General features: G+C 38.2%; 1 protein-coding gene across 6 annotated transcripts in view; it reads right to left on the bottom strand.

The window, feature by feature from the left end:
• Nucleotides 1–17,378, bottom strand: part of LOC107699877 (delphilin) — a 25,240-nt gene continuing 7,862 nt past the window's right edge. For 3 of the 6 annotated variants that reach the window (XM_016501295.1, XM_016501297.1, XM_016501298.1), the window contains 19 exons: nt 15,235–15,504; nt 12,511–12,596; nt 11,687–11,756; nt 9,212–9,505; nt 7,803–7,954; nt 7,597–7,722; nt 6,173–6,255; nt 5,937–6,081; nt 4,746–5,059; nt 3,573–4,343; nt 3,381–3,468; nt 2,255–2,344; nt 1,871–2,067; nt 1,632–1,787; nt 1,439–1,525; nt 1,203–1,332; nt 573–691; nt 281–445; nt 1–196 (listed from right to left, as the gene is read on the bottom strand). In XM_016501295.1, coding sequence (XP_016356781.1) covers nt 125–196; nt 281–445; nt 573–691; nt 1,203–1,332; nt 1,439–1,525; nt 1,632–1,787; nt 1,871–2,067; nt 2,255–2,344; nt 3,381–3,468; nt 3,573–4,343; nt 4,746–5,059; nt 5,937–6,081; nt 6,173–6,255; nt 7,597–7,722; nt 7,803–7,954; nt 9,212–9,505; nt 11,687–11,756; nt 12,511–12,596; nt 15,235–15,504 — 3,415 coding nt within the window. In that variant the 3' untranslated portion in view covers nt 1–124. Of the gene's footprint in view, nt 197–280; nt 446–572; nt 692–1,202; nt 1,333–1,438; nt 1,526–1,631; nt 1,788–1,870; nt 2,068–2,254; nt 2,345–3,380; nt 3,469–3,572; nt 4,344–4,745; nt 5,060–5,936; nt 6,082–6,172; nt 6,256–7,596; nt 7,723–7,802; nt 7,955–9,211; nt 9,506–11,686; nt 11,757–12,510; nt 12,597–15,234; nt 15,776–17,378 lie in introns of those variants that run through there. The other 3 variants (XM_016501296.1, XM_016501300.1, XM_016501299.1) reach the window with 3 other exon arrangements.

Here is a 17,378-nt window from a genome sequence, read left to right as displayed (position 1 = left end):
CTAAAGATATTTTTAATTCATCCAAGACATTTAAAGTAAGGTTTGTTTCCTTTCACGCTATCAAGTTCCCTGTTTTTATTGGCACATGGGCATTCTGGGTTCGAAACAGCAGATGCTGTTGGTTTCACCATGCCAGCGGCGAAGCTATTCGGGGGCTTCTGGGGTTTTCTGTTCCTTGCGTCTCACTCAGTGCTCTCTGTTGAATAGAAACACAGCAAACTCTTATTTCATGACATGGTGTCATTTCATCTGTGAAAACGGCAGCATTTCAGAAACTCACCTCAAATTTGGAGATAAATTCAGCAAAGATGCCAAAGAAGGTTTCTGTGGTCGTGGCTTTACTGTCTTCTCCAAAATACGAGGCCACTTTATGAAACTCATCCATTGCTCTTTGCTGCAAGGAGTCTAGGGACTGCACAGCTGGATGACAGTTTTCCAGAAAGCTCTAACATCAGAGTCAAGGGCTGATACACACTGCAACGGAAGTTCAATATACATATTCTCACAGGATATGTGTTTTTATTCTTTTCACTAACAAACTCATTCTAAAAATGCTGTTGGTTGGTGGATACACTCAAAACCGATGCGAAGCGATCCTCTGCAGTAGCTGGGATTTTCACACAGGCGGTTCTTATTTCCTGGATGGTAGAGTGAAGGTCACTGAGCTCAGCAGTAATGGTCCTTTGATTGACTGCATTTACAGTGAAAATATGTCAACACCAATTATTTTTCAATACATTTAATTTATATTTTTGCAAATATTATGTCTGCATTTCCACAAAAACCAACAGCAGAAAATAACATTATTGAGGTCAGTACGATTTCTTTTAAAGAAATTAAAACTTTTTTTTTCAGCAAGGATGCATTAAATTGATCAGGTAAAGATGTTACAACATATTTCTATTGCAAATAAATGCTGTTCTTTCAAACTTTTTATTTATCAAACAATCCTGAAAAAAAAAATGTACCATGGTTTCCACAAAAATATTAAGCATCACAATTTTTGTCAACATTGATAATAATATGAAATGTATTACACAATATTATTGTTTTTACTGTATTTTTGATCAAATACATGCAACCTTGGTGAGCATGAGAGACTTATTTAAAAAACATTTAAAAATTCTTACCGACCCCAGACTTCTGAACAGTGGTGTACAGTATATACAAATATCTAACAGGAAGTTGTTCTGATGCCTTACCTTTGGCAGCTAGTGGCACTGTTATGAGGTCCCTGGCGAAGTTGAGGAGTTCTGGGAAGTGTTGGCATAATGATTTGGCAAGAATATGGAGGAAAGTTGACTTTCCATCGACAGTTTTTGTTGTGTTCAGCTGGGGAGTATTATAATTCATTATTAGAATAAACATAAAAAACATCATATGAACAATATTTAATAAAAACATTGCAATGTTTTCTCAGTAATTATTGCAAACATACCTCAGTAAGAAAATTAATTTTGAATCCTGTTGTTTTATTCGTCTTGGGTTGACCATTGTTCAGATAATTTCCCATTGCTAAAACAAACTAAAAACACGAAAAGAGTACATACTGTCAGAATAATATTTAAATGAACTCCTCTGCAGAAGATTTATAAAAGATAAAAGATTTATAATTCAATTAAGTGTTTTACCTCCAGGATCTTGGCCAACCTCTTGCTGTTTTTAAGCTCTAATGAGGCTTTGTATATGCATTCATATGCGCCTCTCATTTCTTCTGTTTTCTCCTGCACGGTGGTCTTAAAAAGAAGACTCCTCAATCTGGTTTTATACTCAGGAACTAGTAGCATCTGTAGAACAAGCCCACAAGAATCTATTAATATTTACATGAATTATGACTGGTAAACCAGCTGGAACTCAGGTAAAACAGCACCTGTAGGACAAACTTGTCGGGCTCGCTGAGCTTGGCAGGGTCCTGGTCATAATGCTGAAACCGTTTTACCTCCTCGTCATCGGGAGCGTAAAGCAACAGTTGTTTAATGTGTGCGGGTTCCAGACGCTCGGTGCTCATGGTCATGAGAATTTCTCGCAGTTCCTTCGGGGACAGCTTCAGATGCGCTATGAGGATAGCTGAACAAGGCAGCAAATGTGATGAGACATGGATTCTTAAGCTTCTCATTGGGAAAATTCCCACACAGATGCTACAGCAGCAAATACCTACAGCACCTCTTTAACCTACTCCTACACATCTACGTCACATGTGACAACAAACCTGACTCAACCCAGAGCACTTTAACACAACCCCACTCATACTCACAAGCATTGTAGGCCTTTTTATGGGAGAGAATCTCAACCACGTCTTTCTTTTTAAAGTTCTCGGGCAGGAAAGTGGGCTCTGGAAGAGAGACTGACACATTTAATAACAGTGTAAGCATGAGCTCTCCTCGCACCAGTACTGGAGACAATATACTGTATGAAGGGTTATGAGACTGAAAAGAAGCTGTAAGATGCCAATAACTGGATGAGAATGATGGGATCTGAGACAAATATAGCTCTCCATGAGAGATGAGCTGAAAAGTACAAAAATAGACAAGGTAATTGAGTTCATTTTCACCATCAAAATGACAAGCTACAAAACGGATGCCACATGTGGATGAAGACTGCAATATACAGACAATGTTGAGATGTTGTTAAGTGTCTCTAAAAGACTTTCCCCCGTCTGAATTTCTAGTGTAAAGTATACAGTATTATATTGCTTTATATTATATTACATGATGACATGTTTAAATGCCATATAAATCGTAACAAAAGTTTGGGGTAAATAATTTATTTTTTTTAAGAAATTAGTACTTTTACTCAGCAATGATGCATTAAATTGATCAAAAGTGACAGCAAAGACATTTATAATGTTACAAAGAAATATATTAAGCAGCACAACCATTTTCTACATTGAAAAGATATAATTTTTGAGCACTATAAGCACATATTGACACTTAAGACTTTAATGGCAGCTGCTTTTTATTTATTTTTATAAAAAAAAAAAACATTACAAAAATCTTTCACCATACTTTTGAATAGTAGTGTAATAAATTGTATTATTTAAATAAATAATAAAATAAACTAATATCATTAATTAAGAAATATAATTATATTGCGTTAAAAAATGTAATTTTTAAATTATGAAAAAACTAAATTCCTTCACCGTGATACACTCAAATAATAACTACAAGAAGAATTGCATTTTGTTGTGTTTTTTTTATGGTTCATGAAGGGTTTTGTTTTAAATTCATAGGTTTTGATTGATGATTTGAAGACATTCAGTGTAAAAACACAGAAAATCAGATGGGGGGCAAACACTCTTTCACAGCACTGTGTGAAAAATGGGTGATGATGAATACATGCAATACTACATTGAACTAGCTATAACAAAATAGAGAACTTACTGGAATTCCTCTGTGTGCCGAAGTACAGATCCAGATCCAGGTACTTGACCATGTCACTGAGTTTATGATAGTCAGGATCATCTCCAAGCTAGAAAACAGATTATCACTACTTAATAATGGATCACATGACCTGCACCTACACTTCACCATGGTTCTGATGTACACTGTGGTTGTTATGTATCACCAACCAACCTGTCCCCAGATAGTTCCTTCAGAGTTCTCCACCTGCTGCCAGCGCAGTCTTTTAACGCTCATGTGGTTGTTGTCAGAGGCTTTCGGGCTGGCTTTGGGCAAAGGTGGAGGACCACAAGGTGGGGGTAAAGGAGGTGGCGGTGGTGGTGGTGGGGGAACCTTGGTTGAGAGTGTGCCTTCATAGCTTTGTTGGGAATGGAGGCTCTTTTGTTTGGTCAGGTTAGGGGAGGTTCTGGAAGCAGAGGTCTGCCTGCTCTGGTAGACTGACTGGGTGGGATGCCGCAGGTGAGTGTGCTGTGTGGTTGCGTGCGGGGGTTGAGGGGAGGTGTGCGGGGTTGACTGTAGGATGGGGTGAGCCTTTGGTTGGTGCAGCTGCAGAACGGATTGAGCGCTGGGCTGGGGAGAGGAGCGTCGAGGATGGGTGTGCTGGGCCCTGAACTCCTCACGGGTGGGCAGCACCTTGTGCAACGGGGGGCGGTTAGTAAGGAAGGACCGAGGTGGAGGTGGGGGTGGAGCTATGATGGGGTGGTGCTGGAAGGCTGGGGGAGGTTGGGGCAAGTGCTCTGGGGTGAGGGGCAGGGGCGACGGTGGGTCGGTGAACTGGATGGGAGGTGGCGGAGGCGGAGGACTCTGTGGGGGAGGAGGGATGTGGTCAGAGCCTGAGGAGTAGGAGACTGAGGTGGAGTCTTCGCTGCTGCTGTGGTCTTCACTGCTGGCACTGCTTAACTCATGAGGCAGCATGTTCACTTCCTGGTCATCCTGGAAACTCATCTGCCAGTGTCACAAAGACAATTAGGGCTTTGAAAAGCAAAAACATGTATGAAACATAAATGTATATAAGGCTCATCTTAAAATAAAAAATAAAATAAAATAAAAAATGTGACCTTACATATGAAAAGTGTTTAAAGATGGAAAATAAATAAATAAATTAATTAATAAATAAATAAATATGAAATGTGAATAAAATTAAACAAAAAAAACTAAACTAAACAATTAAAATATTAAATTAAATTAAATTAAATTAAATATGACCCTTCAAGACAAGTGTTTTGGAGAATGGATAGAAAAAAAATAATGATAATTTTGTGTATAATTTATATAAATAAATGCTTGTTTGTGATTATTTTATTATTATATTTTTGTGACATTTAATTGGCTGTGTCTGGCACAAACCTCCTCATAGTCATTCTCCCCTCCTTTAAAGTCATCCACGATATTGACCCTGTGGCCCAACTGCTCGCTCAGAGCATCCAGGAACTTGTCAGTGTCTCGGCTGCGAGGTGGCCGTGAGAAGGTAAACAGCTTCCTGCGCTGGGGCAGAGGACTGGGCTCATCAGAAGGCAAGGGGGAGGCTGGGGGGCTGTCAAAACTAACATAAGGATTAGAGTCCACACTGTCTGGAGAAGGAACAGTCTGCTGGTAAGGCTCGAACTGAGGGCCAGGAAAAGATTCAGTCCATGAAAGAGAGAGGCCTGACTTACAGTTCCCTGCAAAATGAACAAACTCATGAGGAACATTTATAGTACACTTATGAGAGATCTTAATAAATGTTCTAAAAAGTTTTAAAATGACCAAGACCAAGAACTACAACATCCTAATACATTAAATTTGGGATTTTCAAACTTGCCATGGCCCTTCTTGTACGGGACCTCTAAAATAACTGGCTCATATATTGTCATTGCAAAACAAACAGTTATAATATTATCTGTAAAATATTAAATTTCAATTGGAGATGACACCCATTTTAATGTTAGAATTATCATCCAAATCTGAAGAAACATTGAAAAATGAAATGAAAAATGAAATGAACTTATAATATAAAAAAAAAAAAAAAAAAAGTATATATATATATATATATATATATATATATAATTACAGTTAATGATAACCAACTAGTCTTTAGAAAGCCAAGAAAAAAAAACTGTAATAATGTTAAAGAAATTATGGTAACACTTTACAATAAAGTCCCATAACTAACAATGAGCCATACATTTATTACAATATTTATTCATCTTTTTTAATATTAGTTGATAAAAATACAACTCATTTTTAGTTCATGTTAGCTCAGGTTCATTAACTAATGTTAACAGATTTTTTATTTTGATTTAGTTGAAATTAGCGTTAACTAAGATTAATAAATGCTTTAGAAGTATTCCCCTACCAGCTCCTTGTGGCTCCCTGGACTCCAGTTTGAAAACCCCACGTTGTATCTTACATTCACTACATAAGCAAGCACATTTAGTGCCAAATGGTCACACAGGTCCTGCACAGCCATTATCGTAGTATCTGTCATCATAATCATGGCTGTCTCTTTTTTAGAGGCACCATGTGACAGTTGTGGATGTCAGAATAAGATCAGAATACCTGTGTTACTGTGTGTGAAAGACTGAGTGTATGTATTGTTCTCAGCGTGGCCCATGCCGACAGCCCTGGGTGAGGAGTGACTCTGGAGAGACTGGTTGCTCTTCCCGGGATACACGTTCTCAAGCTCCGTGTACACTCCTGACATCTATGGGTTGGGGCATGGTTAGATGAGATGATTTCATAACAGCAGTGATGACAGCGCTATGAATTGTGGATGAGCAGTAAATGGTACCCACGTGGCTGAGATCTGGGGACTCTGGGAAGGAAGTCCCATCCCCACACTGTCTTTCCTCTGGAGTCACAGGGTCAGTGAATGTTCCTGAGACACAGAGAAAGTGCTGTCCAGAAACAGAACATGTGCATAGAAAGCTGCTTGCCCTTCAGGAGCTAAATAGAAACTGAGGGCAGTCAGCTTTAGCAGCGGGTCTGGGTGGTATAGGTGGCTGAGAGGCGCACAGCGCTTGCAAGCAGTTTATAGCTTTTGCCTAATAGATGCTGCATGGTGAATCATAAACATGGCTGAGAACAGTTCTGACTATTTGTTTACCCCACAAGAGTGACAGTATCCCAGCAGGCACACAATGTCATAAGACGTTGATATTTGGTTCAATTTCGGTTGTGACGTCGGGTGACCAAAATTCAATGTCAATTCAACATCTAATGTCAATGTTAATTTGATGTCCAATATCGACGTCAGCTGGCGTTGATATTTAGTTGTTTTTAGGTTGTGTAACCAAAATCCAACATTAAGTCGGCGTCAAATTGATGTCAAATACTGACGTCAACCCCATTTTCATTCTCAACCAAAATGCAACGTCTGTCCGAGATTGGGGTCCATCGTCAACCTGACATTATATTGACGTCCGGTGCCTGCTGGGATGGCATGGCTATCTGAAACAGTGTTACGATGGAGCAATGAGTAGCATAAACAGTATTCTATATAAACTTATTGGCCTATATCAATGTCAATTCTATGTCATATTATCAGCAGGCTCTAAAATGTCCAATAATCCAACAATCATCAAGTATCAAATAAGAGTAAAAACTGATTTTGGCAAGAAAATAATAAATATGTTACACTACTATTCATAAGACTGGGGGGTAAGAAAGATTTTTTTTAAAGAAACTAACACTTTTATTCAGCAAATATGCATTAAATTTATCAAAATTTGTGCCAGTAAAGATATTTATAATGTTATACATTTTTCAAATGTTCAAATTTTTACAAATATGTAAAATTTGTTACATTTTTATATAAATATAAAGGTATTTCAAATTAAACCCATTCTTTTAAATTTTCTATTGACCAAAGAATCCTGAAAAAATGCATAAAGTGTTTTCACCTTGATAATAATAATAATAAATATAAAATATTTATTTTAAATTGTAATAATATTTTACAATATTATGATTTTTACTGTTTATTGACCAAATAAATGCAGTCTTGGTAAACATAAGAGACTTCTTTTAAAAACATGGGGGTGAGAAATGTACCGGCCCCAAAACTGAATTGTAGTGTATATGTACATATAATGAATAAAATAATTATTTTATACAATATTATAATGTCATGTTTTCATATGTTTAGTGTGGGAAAAGTTCATTCTGGACCCTGCTTTTTAGTCTAAAACCAAAACACTGACAGGGGAAAATATCATACCCATTCCCAGGTGAGTGCCGATAATGCAGTCATCTGAGCTTCTCTCTCTCACAGTGTTTTTGTGAGAGGTACCTGACACTCGCATGGAGCTGCTCCGTCTGTGGGTTTCTGGACCTACCTCTGGTTCTGCGGTAATAAAAATTCACAATCAGAATACATTCAGGACAGAAAACCACTGACGTTCACACAGTAAACTCACAGCTAACCTGCACTCTTGAAGCCCAGGAAGCGGGCGATCTTGCTCTTGCAGTGTTCCTGTTCCTCGTAGGTCAGCAGCTGGTAAATGAACTGCCAAATCAGCTGCTTGGCTGGAGTGTCCAGCACTGGAAACACGTCTACAATGAGTGTGTCCACATTCCTGTTTACATGCAACAGAGGGAGCCATTTTAGAAATAATTGGGCTGCTCTCTCAGCAAGCAGTCGCACCAGTGAGCATTATTTATTAAATTTGGAAGAACCCACAGATTGTTCCTGATCATGAGTATCTATTTGTGCTTGAGGCTGAAGCTATTTTTTTAATGCTTTTCATATTTGCCTTGCTGCTGCCAAGCGGCAGAAAATCCCTCACTGTGGGAACAGTATGCTATGATATTTGTAATCATATGGCAGGATGGTTACAATCTATAAGTGTTAATTAGCTCTGTTGCCTATAATTGGCTAACACATTTCTTACTCGTATGCTTTTTTGTCAAACATCGCATTGGTCAGAAATCATTCTAATATACTAATTTTGGTGCTCAGTTATTATTATTGGTACTCAATTATCAATAATGATTCGTATTAATACCAATGATAAAAACAGTTTTGCTGCTTAATATTTTTGTGGAAATCATGATATATTTTTTCAAGATTCTTTGATTAATAGAAAGATGAAAAGAACAGAATCTATTTGAAGATTATAGAAATCATTTGTCACTGTATAAATGTCTTTACTGTCGCTTTTGATCAATTTAATTTGCCCTTGCTGAATAAAAGTTTTGCTTTCTCTTTTTTAAATCTTACTTTCCCCAAACTTTTGAATGGTAGTGTATCATTTTTACACGAAAATATTAAGCAGCAAAAACAATTTTCAGCATTGATAATAGTAAAAAAATATATATATTTGGAGCAGCAAATCAGCATATTAGAATGATTTCTGAAGGATCATGTGACACTGAAGTAATGACTGCTAAAAATTCAGCGATGCCATCAAAGCAATAAATTACATTTTAAAATATATTACATCAAAAACAGTTCTTTTAAATTGTAATAATATTTCCCAATATTAATGTTTTTTGTTGTACATCATAAAATAAATGCAGCCTTAGTGAGCAGAAGAGTCTTCAACAACATTAAAAAAATCTCTATATAAATTTTACAATTAAATTATTCCAAACTCTTGACCTGCATGTAACAACAGCATATGTACTGTTATTATAGTCGAAGTTGAGACTCAAACAACTCCAAAAGCAACCACCAAATCTAATCTCTAATCACAAGCATGCTGGGAGCCACATTTACAATTCATTTTTACTTTGATAAAACAGTATTTAATCTCAGTACTGCCTTCCTCAGCTAATATAACACTAAAGTCATGTGTCTTCTCCCACTCAGCTATGATGAATTTTGACCTGACCTGTGCTGGAAGAAGGTCTCCAGAGCTTTGCAAATGGTATATCTTTCTTGTAGGGTGAGGAGGTGTTGAAGTTGCTGGCTGAAGGTACGGCCGTGCACACGGATGCTGGGAGGCAGGATCTCAGCTACCCACTGCAGGGAGCTGAGGGCCGGGGAACGCGAGCGGGGGATGGTGGGGGTCTCCTCTGGCTCTGAATCTGAGAGCGGATAGTCTACAGGGCCCTCTTCCACCATTAGAGTGGGCATGGCGCCACTGCCCTGCAGCATGGACACCACCTTCTCATGGGAGCAGTTCCTAAATGTACACAGAATAGAATTAATGTGTGATCAAATTAAATAATGTGTATAATATAATATAGGGCAAAATGGGGTGCAAATAGCATGTTCTCTTAAATAACTCTTAAATATAAATGTACAGTAGGTGGACATTTTTTATTGACAATTCTATGCTTGTCAGTCCCACGGAGGCAGTATGAAGTAAATTAGTGTGCTCTTGAGATTAACAATTTCCCATGGCCACGGGAAACTGATTTACATGTAGGCCTAAACAAACGATCTGAGAAAGCTTGTGGTTTGTTAAGGAGCAGCAGAATAATGTAAATGCATAATATTAATATTTAATCTAATAATAGCTTGTTTCCAACATAACTAACAACTTTACTCATCACCATATTGTTACCTCTCAAAATAACACCCTTCAAATCATCATATAACAGTCCCATAAAATACTAAAAATACTAAAAGGTCTCTGTGTTACTTGTCTTTTGTCGAAAAGTCACTTATGCTCACCAAAGCTGCATTTATTTAATCAAAAATACAGGAAAAACTGTAATATTGTAAAATATTAAAATTAATTAAAAAATAATATATTATATAATTTGATATATTTTAAAACACCATTTATTCCTGTGAAGGTAAAGCTGAATTTTCAGCAGCCATTACTCCAGTCTTCAGTCTCACATAAACCTTCAGAAAACTTTCTAATATGCTGATTTGGTGCTCAAGAAAACATTTCTTATTATTGTCAATTTTGAAAAAGGCCTTGCTGCTTAAAGGATTAGGGACAGAGTAAAAGGCTAAATATGAATCAACAAACTAGCGAGGATAAACCAGATAATTAATAAGCCATGGAAACTAACATTGAAAAGTTTGGGATCAGTAAGATTTTATATTTTTATTATTATTATTATTATTAAAATAACTTACTTTTTTAATTGATTTCTGAAGGATCATGTGAAACTGAAAACTAGATTAATGGCCCCTGAAAATTCAGATTTTCCATCACAGCAATAAATTACATTTAAAAATGGTATGATATTAAAGTTTAATCAAAAGTACTCACCCAAAGCAACTCATCTTTTAGTTTATCACGACTCAGACCAAGATGAAAGTGAAGTGGCTTTAAGAGATATATTCAGAAAATGAGTGTCACTTTAACCCAGAAGGGCGTAATTTAACAACCTCTGAGCCATCAAGAACCACTGACTACAACTGTCTAGAGACCGCTGCCTCTCTACATAGACCTGCAGAAGATCCGCACTGAATAATGAGCAGAAAATCCATGAGATTCACAAAGAGAGAGAGAGAGAGAGAGAGCTAGCCATCCTGTGTTAGCAGAAAGACAAGGCTGATTAATTTATACAGTAAGAATTAAATGAAACCAGTGATATCATTTTACCAATTCGTGTTTAACTGACACAAACTTACATTTCACTGCTGGTCATATATTCTCTATATAACCATGTATGTGACAAATAAAAAAGGTCGAAAAACTCCCATCTCATTTTCTCTTCCAACTTCAAAATCGTCCTACATCGCTGCAGAAGTACCGACCCAGTGTTTACAAAGTGAACATGCAAAGAAGGTCAAACGCCCTTTACGTAGGGCGATGTAGAACGCTTTGAAGCTGCACTGAAGCTGCAATTTGGACCTTCCACCCAGTGAACCCCACTGAAGTCCACTATATTGAGAAAAACCCTGGAATGTTTTCCTCAAAAACCTTAATTTCTTTTCGACTGAAGAAAGAAAGACATGAACATCTTGGATGACATGGGGGTGAGGAAATTATGAGGAAATTTTAATTCAGAAGTGAACTAATCCTTTAATATTTTTGAGACAACCGTTTTATTTTTTTAGGATTCTTTGATGTATAGAAAATTCAAAAGAACAGCATTTTTAAAAATCATTGTCTTTACTGTCACTGTTGATCATTTTAATGTGTCCTTACTGAATAAAAGCTGACTTAATTAAAAAAATATACATTATGACCCCAAGCTTTTTAATGGTATTGCAAATAAAATGATTAGGTTAGGTGAAATTACGACACATTAGGTTAACTTGATTACATGTTTCTGAGAAATCACTTAATTCATTGTGTATTCTTAGATAAGTTTACCAGAGTATCTACTGTAATATATCATATTAACTGATATGCAACTTTTAAAGCATCATCACAGCATAACAAAAATAAACACACCTCATGTCTAGGCCATTGAGGAACAATATGCGGTCTCCTGGTTTAAGGCCACATGCCTCGGCTGGACTACCTGTAATGGGAAAACATGGATTTAGGACTGAGAATGAAACCTGTCCTTTGTGATCGGTTGTAATTAAAACACTACAAGATATCCCGACAAAGGTCTGAAAGGGAATGTAATCTGTTTTTTCATCACAATGCTAGACTCCTACCTGTTTTTATAAGCAGCCCCACACAGGCAGCTGAGTCAGTGTTAACTAGCTTTAACACAGGCCTGCAGTGGGCGAATATCGTCATACAGACACTCACACACTTACCGCCCTCTGTCCACTCAGTGCAATCGTGCAGACTTCAATACAAATGTACCCAAAGCTTGCTCATTAGTACAACAGCCCACTCCTTCCTTTTCACAATGTACCACCAACAACAAAAAAACTGCAACGCTCCATTCCCCTTGAAAATAAACCACTGACCCCAGCTGTGCTTTCTATATGCCTTTTTATTACAGCCGCCTTTGTAGCCTACAGCGATATGACCCTCAACGTGGCACAAATTCTTAGTAACAAAACACGTCGTGTCCTGGAAGATGGTGATTTATATAAAGAGAGCATCTTTACTTGATCAGTGGCTGTTGGCAAAAATATGACAGCAAAAATTCATTAGATCTGTATCCTAGGTGGCAGGATGTAAAATTCTGGGTCAGATCACAAACCTTCAGAAAAAGAAAAGCCTGACTCACCTGAGAGTCAGTGCTGTTTTCACTCTAATTAATAATGAAAGATTGCAAGTGCTTACGGGTAGACGTGACAATCATTCATACGCACCTGGCATTACTGAGTCGATACACACTGGAGCATGACCTCTCAGAGTAAACCCAAAACTCTTCTTACCCCTGTACACACGGATGGTTCTGCTGAGGAAACAAGAGAGGCATTACTGACTGTACTGACTGAGTGTAGGTATGTTAAATACTCACATAATATTCAATACTTGTATTCAAAATGAGAAAATGACTTGCGCTCGTCTGGACAAAACTTAATGCCACAGTGTTTGGCTGTAGTGTGTGGTTGCTATGCAGTTGCTAAGGTGTTTTGAGTTATTTTTTGATTGTTGCTAAAGTCGTCTGTGTGGTTTCTTACTGGCCCATGTCAAAATAACAGTTGCCATGGTGTTGCTTTGCAGTTTCTAAGGTGTTCTCGGTGGTTGATAGGGCTTTGCTGGGATGTTCTGGGTGGTTACTTATTGGCCCAGGTCATAATAACACTTGTTATTTGGTGTTCTGGGTGGTTTCTAGGGCTTTGCTGGGGTGTTCTTGGTGGTTACTTACTGGCCCAGGTCAAAAAGTTGTCATGGTGTTATTTTGCAGTTTCTGGGGTGTTTCAGGTGGCTGCTATGGCTTTGCTGGGGTGTTCTAGACAGTTGCTAGGGATTTGCTGGGGTATTTACTGTGGCTACTTACTGGCTAGGTCAAAACGCTTGTTGTGGTGTTGTTTTGCGGTTGCTATGGTCTTCTGGTTGGTTGCTAGGGCATTGCCGGGGTGATCTGCATGGTTGCTAGGTGGTTGTTTACTGGCTCAAGTCAAAAGAGCAGTTTCTAAGGTGTTGCTTTATGGTTGCTAAGGTGTTCTAGGATGTCGCTAGGGAATTGCAGAAATGTGCTAGCTGGTTGCTAAGTGACTGTTTACTGGTCCAAGTCAAAGGAGCAGTTCCCAGCAGTTGCTTTAAGGCCCGGGTATACTTATATACTTATAACGGAATTCCGCATTCCGTTCCGTCTCGCACACAGCCACGTCCGCACAGCTTTCAAAGTATACTCAACCACGGATGAGCGTGACACATTCGCAGTACCACCTACTTGACCCATTCGGTCTCAACATTCACCTTGCATCTGCGCTGTTGTATGCGGACTGTCTGCACGGTCACAAAAATTGGGTTGTACATGGACGTCCGCGAAATTCTGATGATGAAAATTGTGTCACTAAGACAATGCGTCGACCATTGTGGAACGCGGACGGCCGAAGTATACTTTGCACTTTACAGTTGCTACGTTTTTCTGAGTGGTTGATATAGGGTTGCTAGGGTGTTCTATGTGGTTGTTAGGTGGTTACTTATTGGCTTAAGTCAAAAGAGCACTTGCCAAGGTGTTGTTTTGTGGTTGCTAAGGTGTTCTGAGTGGTTGCTATGGCATTGCTGGGGTGTTCTGTGTGGTTGCTTAGTGGCTCATGTCAAAAGAGCAGATGCCAAGTTGTTACTTTGCAGTTGCTAAGGTATTCTGGGTGGTTGCTAAGGCATTGTTGGGGTGTTATGTGTGATTGCTAGGTGGTTGTTAACTGGCTCATGTCAAAAGAGCAGTTGCCAAGGTGTTGCTTTGCAATTGCTAAGGTGTACTAGATGGTTGTTAGGGTGTTGCTAACAACAGTAACAGTGTTCACTGACAGTATAAGATGAATCAATTTCAAAGGCCAAACATCCAAATATTGATTTATCCCAACTTATGATACATACTAAACCAAACAGACAAGTATACTGAAGCACCACTTGAAGAGCTATTTAAGAAGAAGATTTAAGATTTCCCTGTTTGTTAAAGAAAACCTATGACATATCATTAGAGCATAGCTAGCCTTAGTGGTTGCTGTGGCAACACCTCAAGGAGACACTGGAACCATTGAGTAAACAGAGATAAGTAAAAGCAGTCTAAACATTTGCTTCTTGTCGCAGTGCCATTTTATATAAGGTGAGCCACCAGAACCAAGCACTGATGGCAGATTAGAAAGGAGATGACATATAAACAAAGACATTAAAAAAAAAATAGAAAACTCTGAATGGGGATTACATAAGGACTGAGCCAAGGAAGCATTATTTATTGAAGAGCAGCAGCTTATCAGATAAGGAATACAGTCTACAGGGTATCAGCACATCATTTTCACTCTTGCTGTAATATTTAATAACCTAAACACTCTGGGTGACACTTCCCCAGTAATATATTTGATATAATTTTCAATTTACAAATAAATAATATTGATAGATTGTAATGACATATAGAAAGGAATACTGTAAATGTGAATCATGAGCAAATTTAAAACGAAACGACAAGAGGATCTGCTTCAGTTCTGGCTCAAATTCAGATAAACTGCTTCATGGCTTGAATATGATATGATGGCACTCTTCCCTTTAGGTTAAGTCACGCTTTTAATGATTAAAATAGTGTGATAAGCTGATTATATATCCGGTACTCTAAAACACCCAACCAGTAGATCACAATATGAAAAAGTGCTTGTGATGTGGACAGTACGTGCATGTGTGTGTGTAAGTAAGCATGAGGCACAGAAACAAACACAACTAAACAGTCCTTCTCTCACCCACCCACACACAAATTCTCCCACATATCACACAGTGTTCTAAGCATTGGAGGAGGCTTCCTGCAGTGTTTTGGGATAAAATTGTCCTTTCAAACCAGCATGGAAGATGAAAAAGCTAATTTTATCATTAAATGAAATAATAGGACACACAAAAAAGGAACTCCTATAAAAGAGGTGCGTGATACATACCTCTGGTTGGCTCCAGTGGCATAGTGGCTGGGAATCATGGTGGTGCTTTTCCTAAGGCCACGCTCGGGTTGGGCCGGGTCATCGCCTGTATCTCTGGGCACAGAACTGGCCCGTTTTGAGCCTTGAGGACGCTCGTGGTGGTCTTGACTTCGGCTTCGGCGGAGCCTGTTTTGGGGATCACCCAGGCTCTTGCTACGGCACATGCGGTTGAGGAGACTCTGAGAAACTGCCTCGTCAAAGCGCTGCCGATGCTTCTTGGGAATGAAGATCCTGGCAAACATGGTCACAGCAAGGCAACAGAGAAAAAAAATCAGCTACGGGGAGCCATTATCATAAAGACTTTATAAAGGTTGCTAGTTCAGTTCAGCCAGTCAATTTTCCCATCCAATGGTTTCCATCACGACCCAAAGTGAAGAAGCTTCAGATTCAAGTCCACCACATTCATTCAGGATCACTGTTCAAAATCCATGAAAATATTCAAAGAAAGCCAAGTAATGAAGGCAATCCCTTTTCTTTCATGGAAGCTGTGAGGAACTCCAACATGTAGCAGCCTCTCTGAGTGCTGTCTTCATCTGAAACTCCCACTCCAGAAGCTCTGGTGCAGATACCAGAATCCAGCAATAGCAAAGGTGTGGGAGTACATCACATTACTGCCTCTCTCTCTTTCTCTTTCTCTCACTCTCTCTTTCCTCATTCCCTTTTTGCTGTTCCTGATGTTCCATGCGCTCTGGGTAGAGCATCAAATCTCAGATGCAACAGAGCACATTCAAAACTCGTAGCATGACGTTCAAAATATAATTGAAAAGATTCAGCTCATACTGAATTCAGTGAAAGATTTGAAGCAGGAAAAAATGGCTGACAAAAACGTTTGGGAAAAACATTTGGTTTAGGAGACAAATACAATTTTAACTCTGATAGCTTCACCTTTATAAGATTCTGAATAAAAACAAGGCCATGTTTGTCATATTTATGTAACGTTGGCGGATATGGAAACGCCTGTTATACCGCCCACCAGAGAACCAGAAAAAGCCCACAATTGAAAAACCTCGACAAGTGTAACGTCAACACAATTCTGTCTGGTTTGTTCTCTGAAGGTGATGTACCGATATTAGTATTTAAGATAATTTAGTATGTTTATCAAATAAAAAGCACATTCCTTTTCTGAGTCACGGCATCATTTCTCCTGATATTTGTAGGTCTGTTTTTGTCACTGACTGTATTCATGTAATCAGGCAAATGGATTATGAGCACAAACTAAATGTAATTCATTTTCTTTTCCATAGATCAGACATCATTTTAATATGGAACATATCAGAGTTAGGTACAAGGGCACTATCTATAGTGCTCTTCTGTCATAATTTACTCACTCTCACAAACACAGAGATATTTTTAAAAATATCTGTTTTTGTGTACATATAGGTTTGGAATGACACGAGGCTGAGTAAATACATTTTAATTTTTAGGTGTACTTTTAAGTAAAACATACACATTTGTTTTTCTTAAATTTCCTTTCTTGACATTATACTTCATAACTTTTATAAACACAGTCTCTATCATTCTGAAGGACACAAACACTCTGCACACAGATACTATATAATCGTAACCTGGAAATTTGATTTAAAATGATATAGTTTCACAACATTGTTTTTCTCTCCCCATTGCCTGGATGACAGTATTGACAAAAACACCCCATTAGACAATTCTAGAATGCAGAGTTGCCTCAGGTTCACATTATTATGGATGCACAGAGAGAGACAGTGACTTAATTGAGTGGCCAATTGCTGCATTAATGGATGCAGTTCCAGACAGCAGACAAGAATAAAATTAAGTATTAAGCGTCTTAAGAAGCCACTAGAGTACAAACCTTAGCCTACCTAGAGAACTAAAGCACTACTGGGAGTTTTATAAATGACAGCATACACCACAGCACATTAACATTTATTGTGCTTTTCAGAAAATGTGGATGGAACTACCATCGCCAGACTATATTTGCAATGTGAAATTCATTTGCCTTTTTGTTTTTGAGAGAAAAAGAATCACTTGAATGGGAAATTTTGAGTAAAGGTTAATATGAGATGCTCTGTTTTGATATTTTAATTACAGACTTTGACCGCATAGTTGCAAAACACAAGTGTATATATATA

Source organism: Sinocyclocheilus anshuiensis, unplaced genomic scaffold (assembly GCF_001515605.1).
Source record: "Sinocyclocheilus anshuiensis isolate Anshui unplaced genomic scaffold, SAMN03320099.WGS_v1.1 scaffold1280, whole genome shotgun sequence".
NCBI lineage: Eukaryota > Metazoa > Chordata > Actinopteri > Cypriniformes > Cyprinidae > Sinocyclocheilus > Sinocyclocheilus anshuiensis.
The sequence above is the reverse complement of the archived record's forward strand: the minus strand, read 5'-3'. Positions and strand labels throughout refer to the sequence as shown.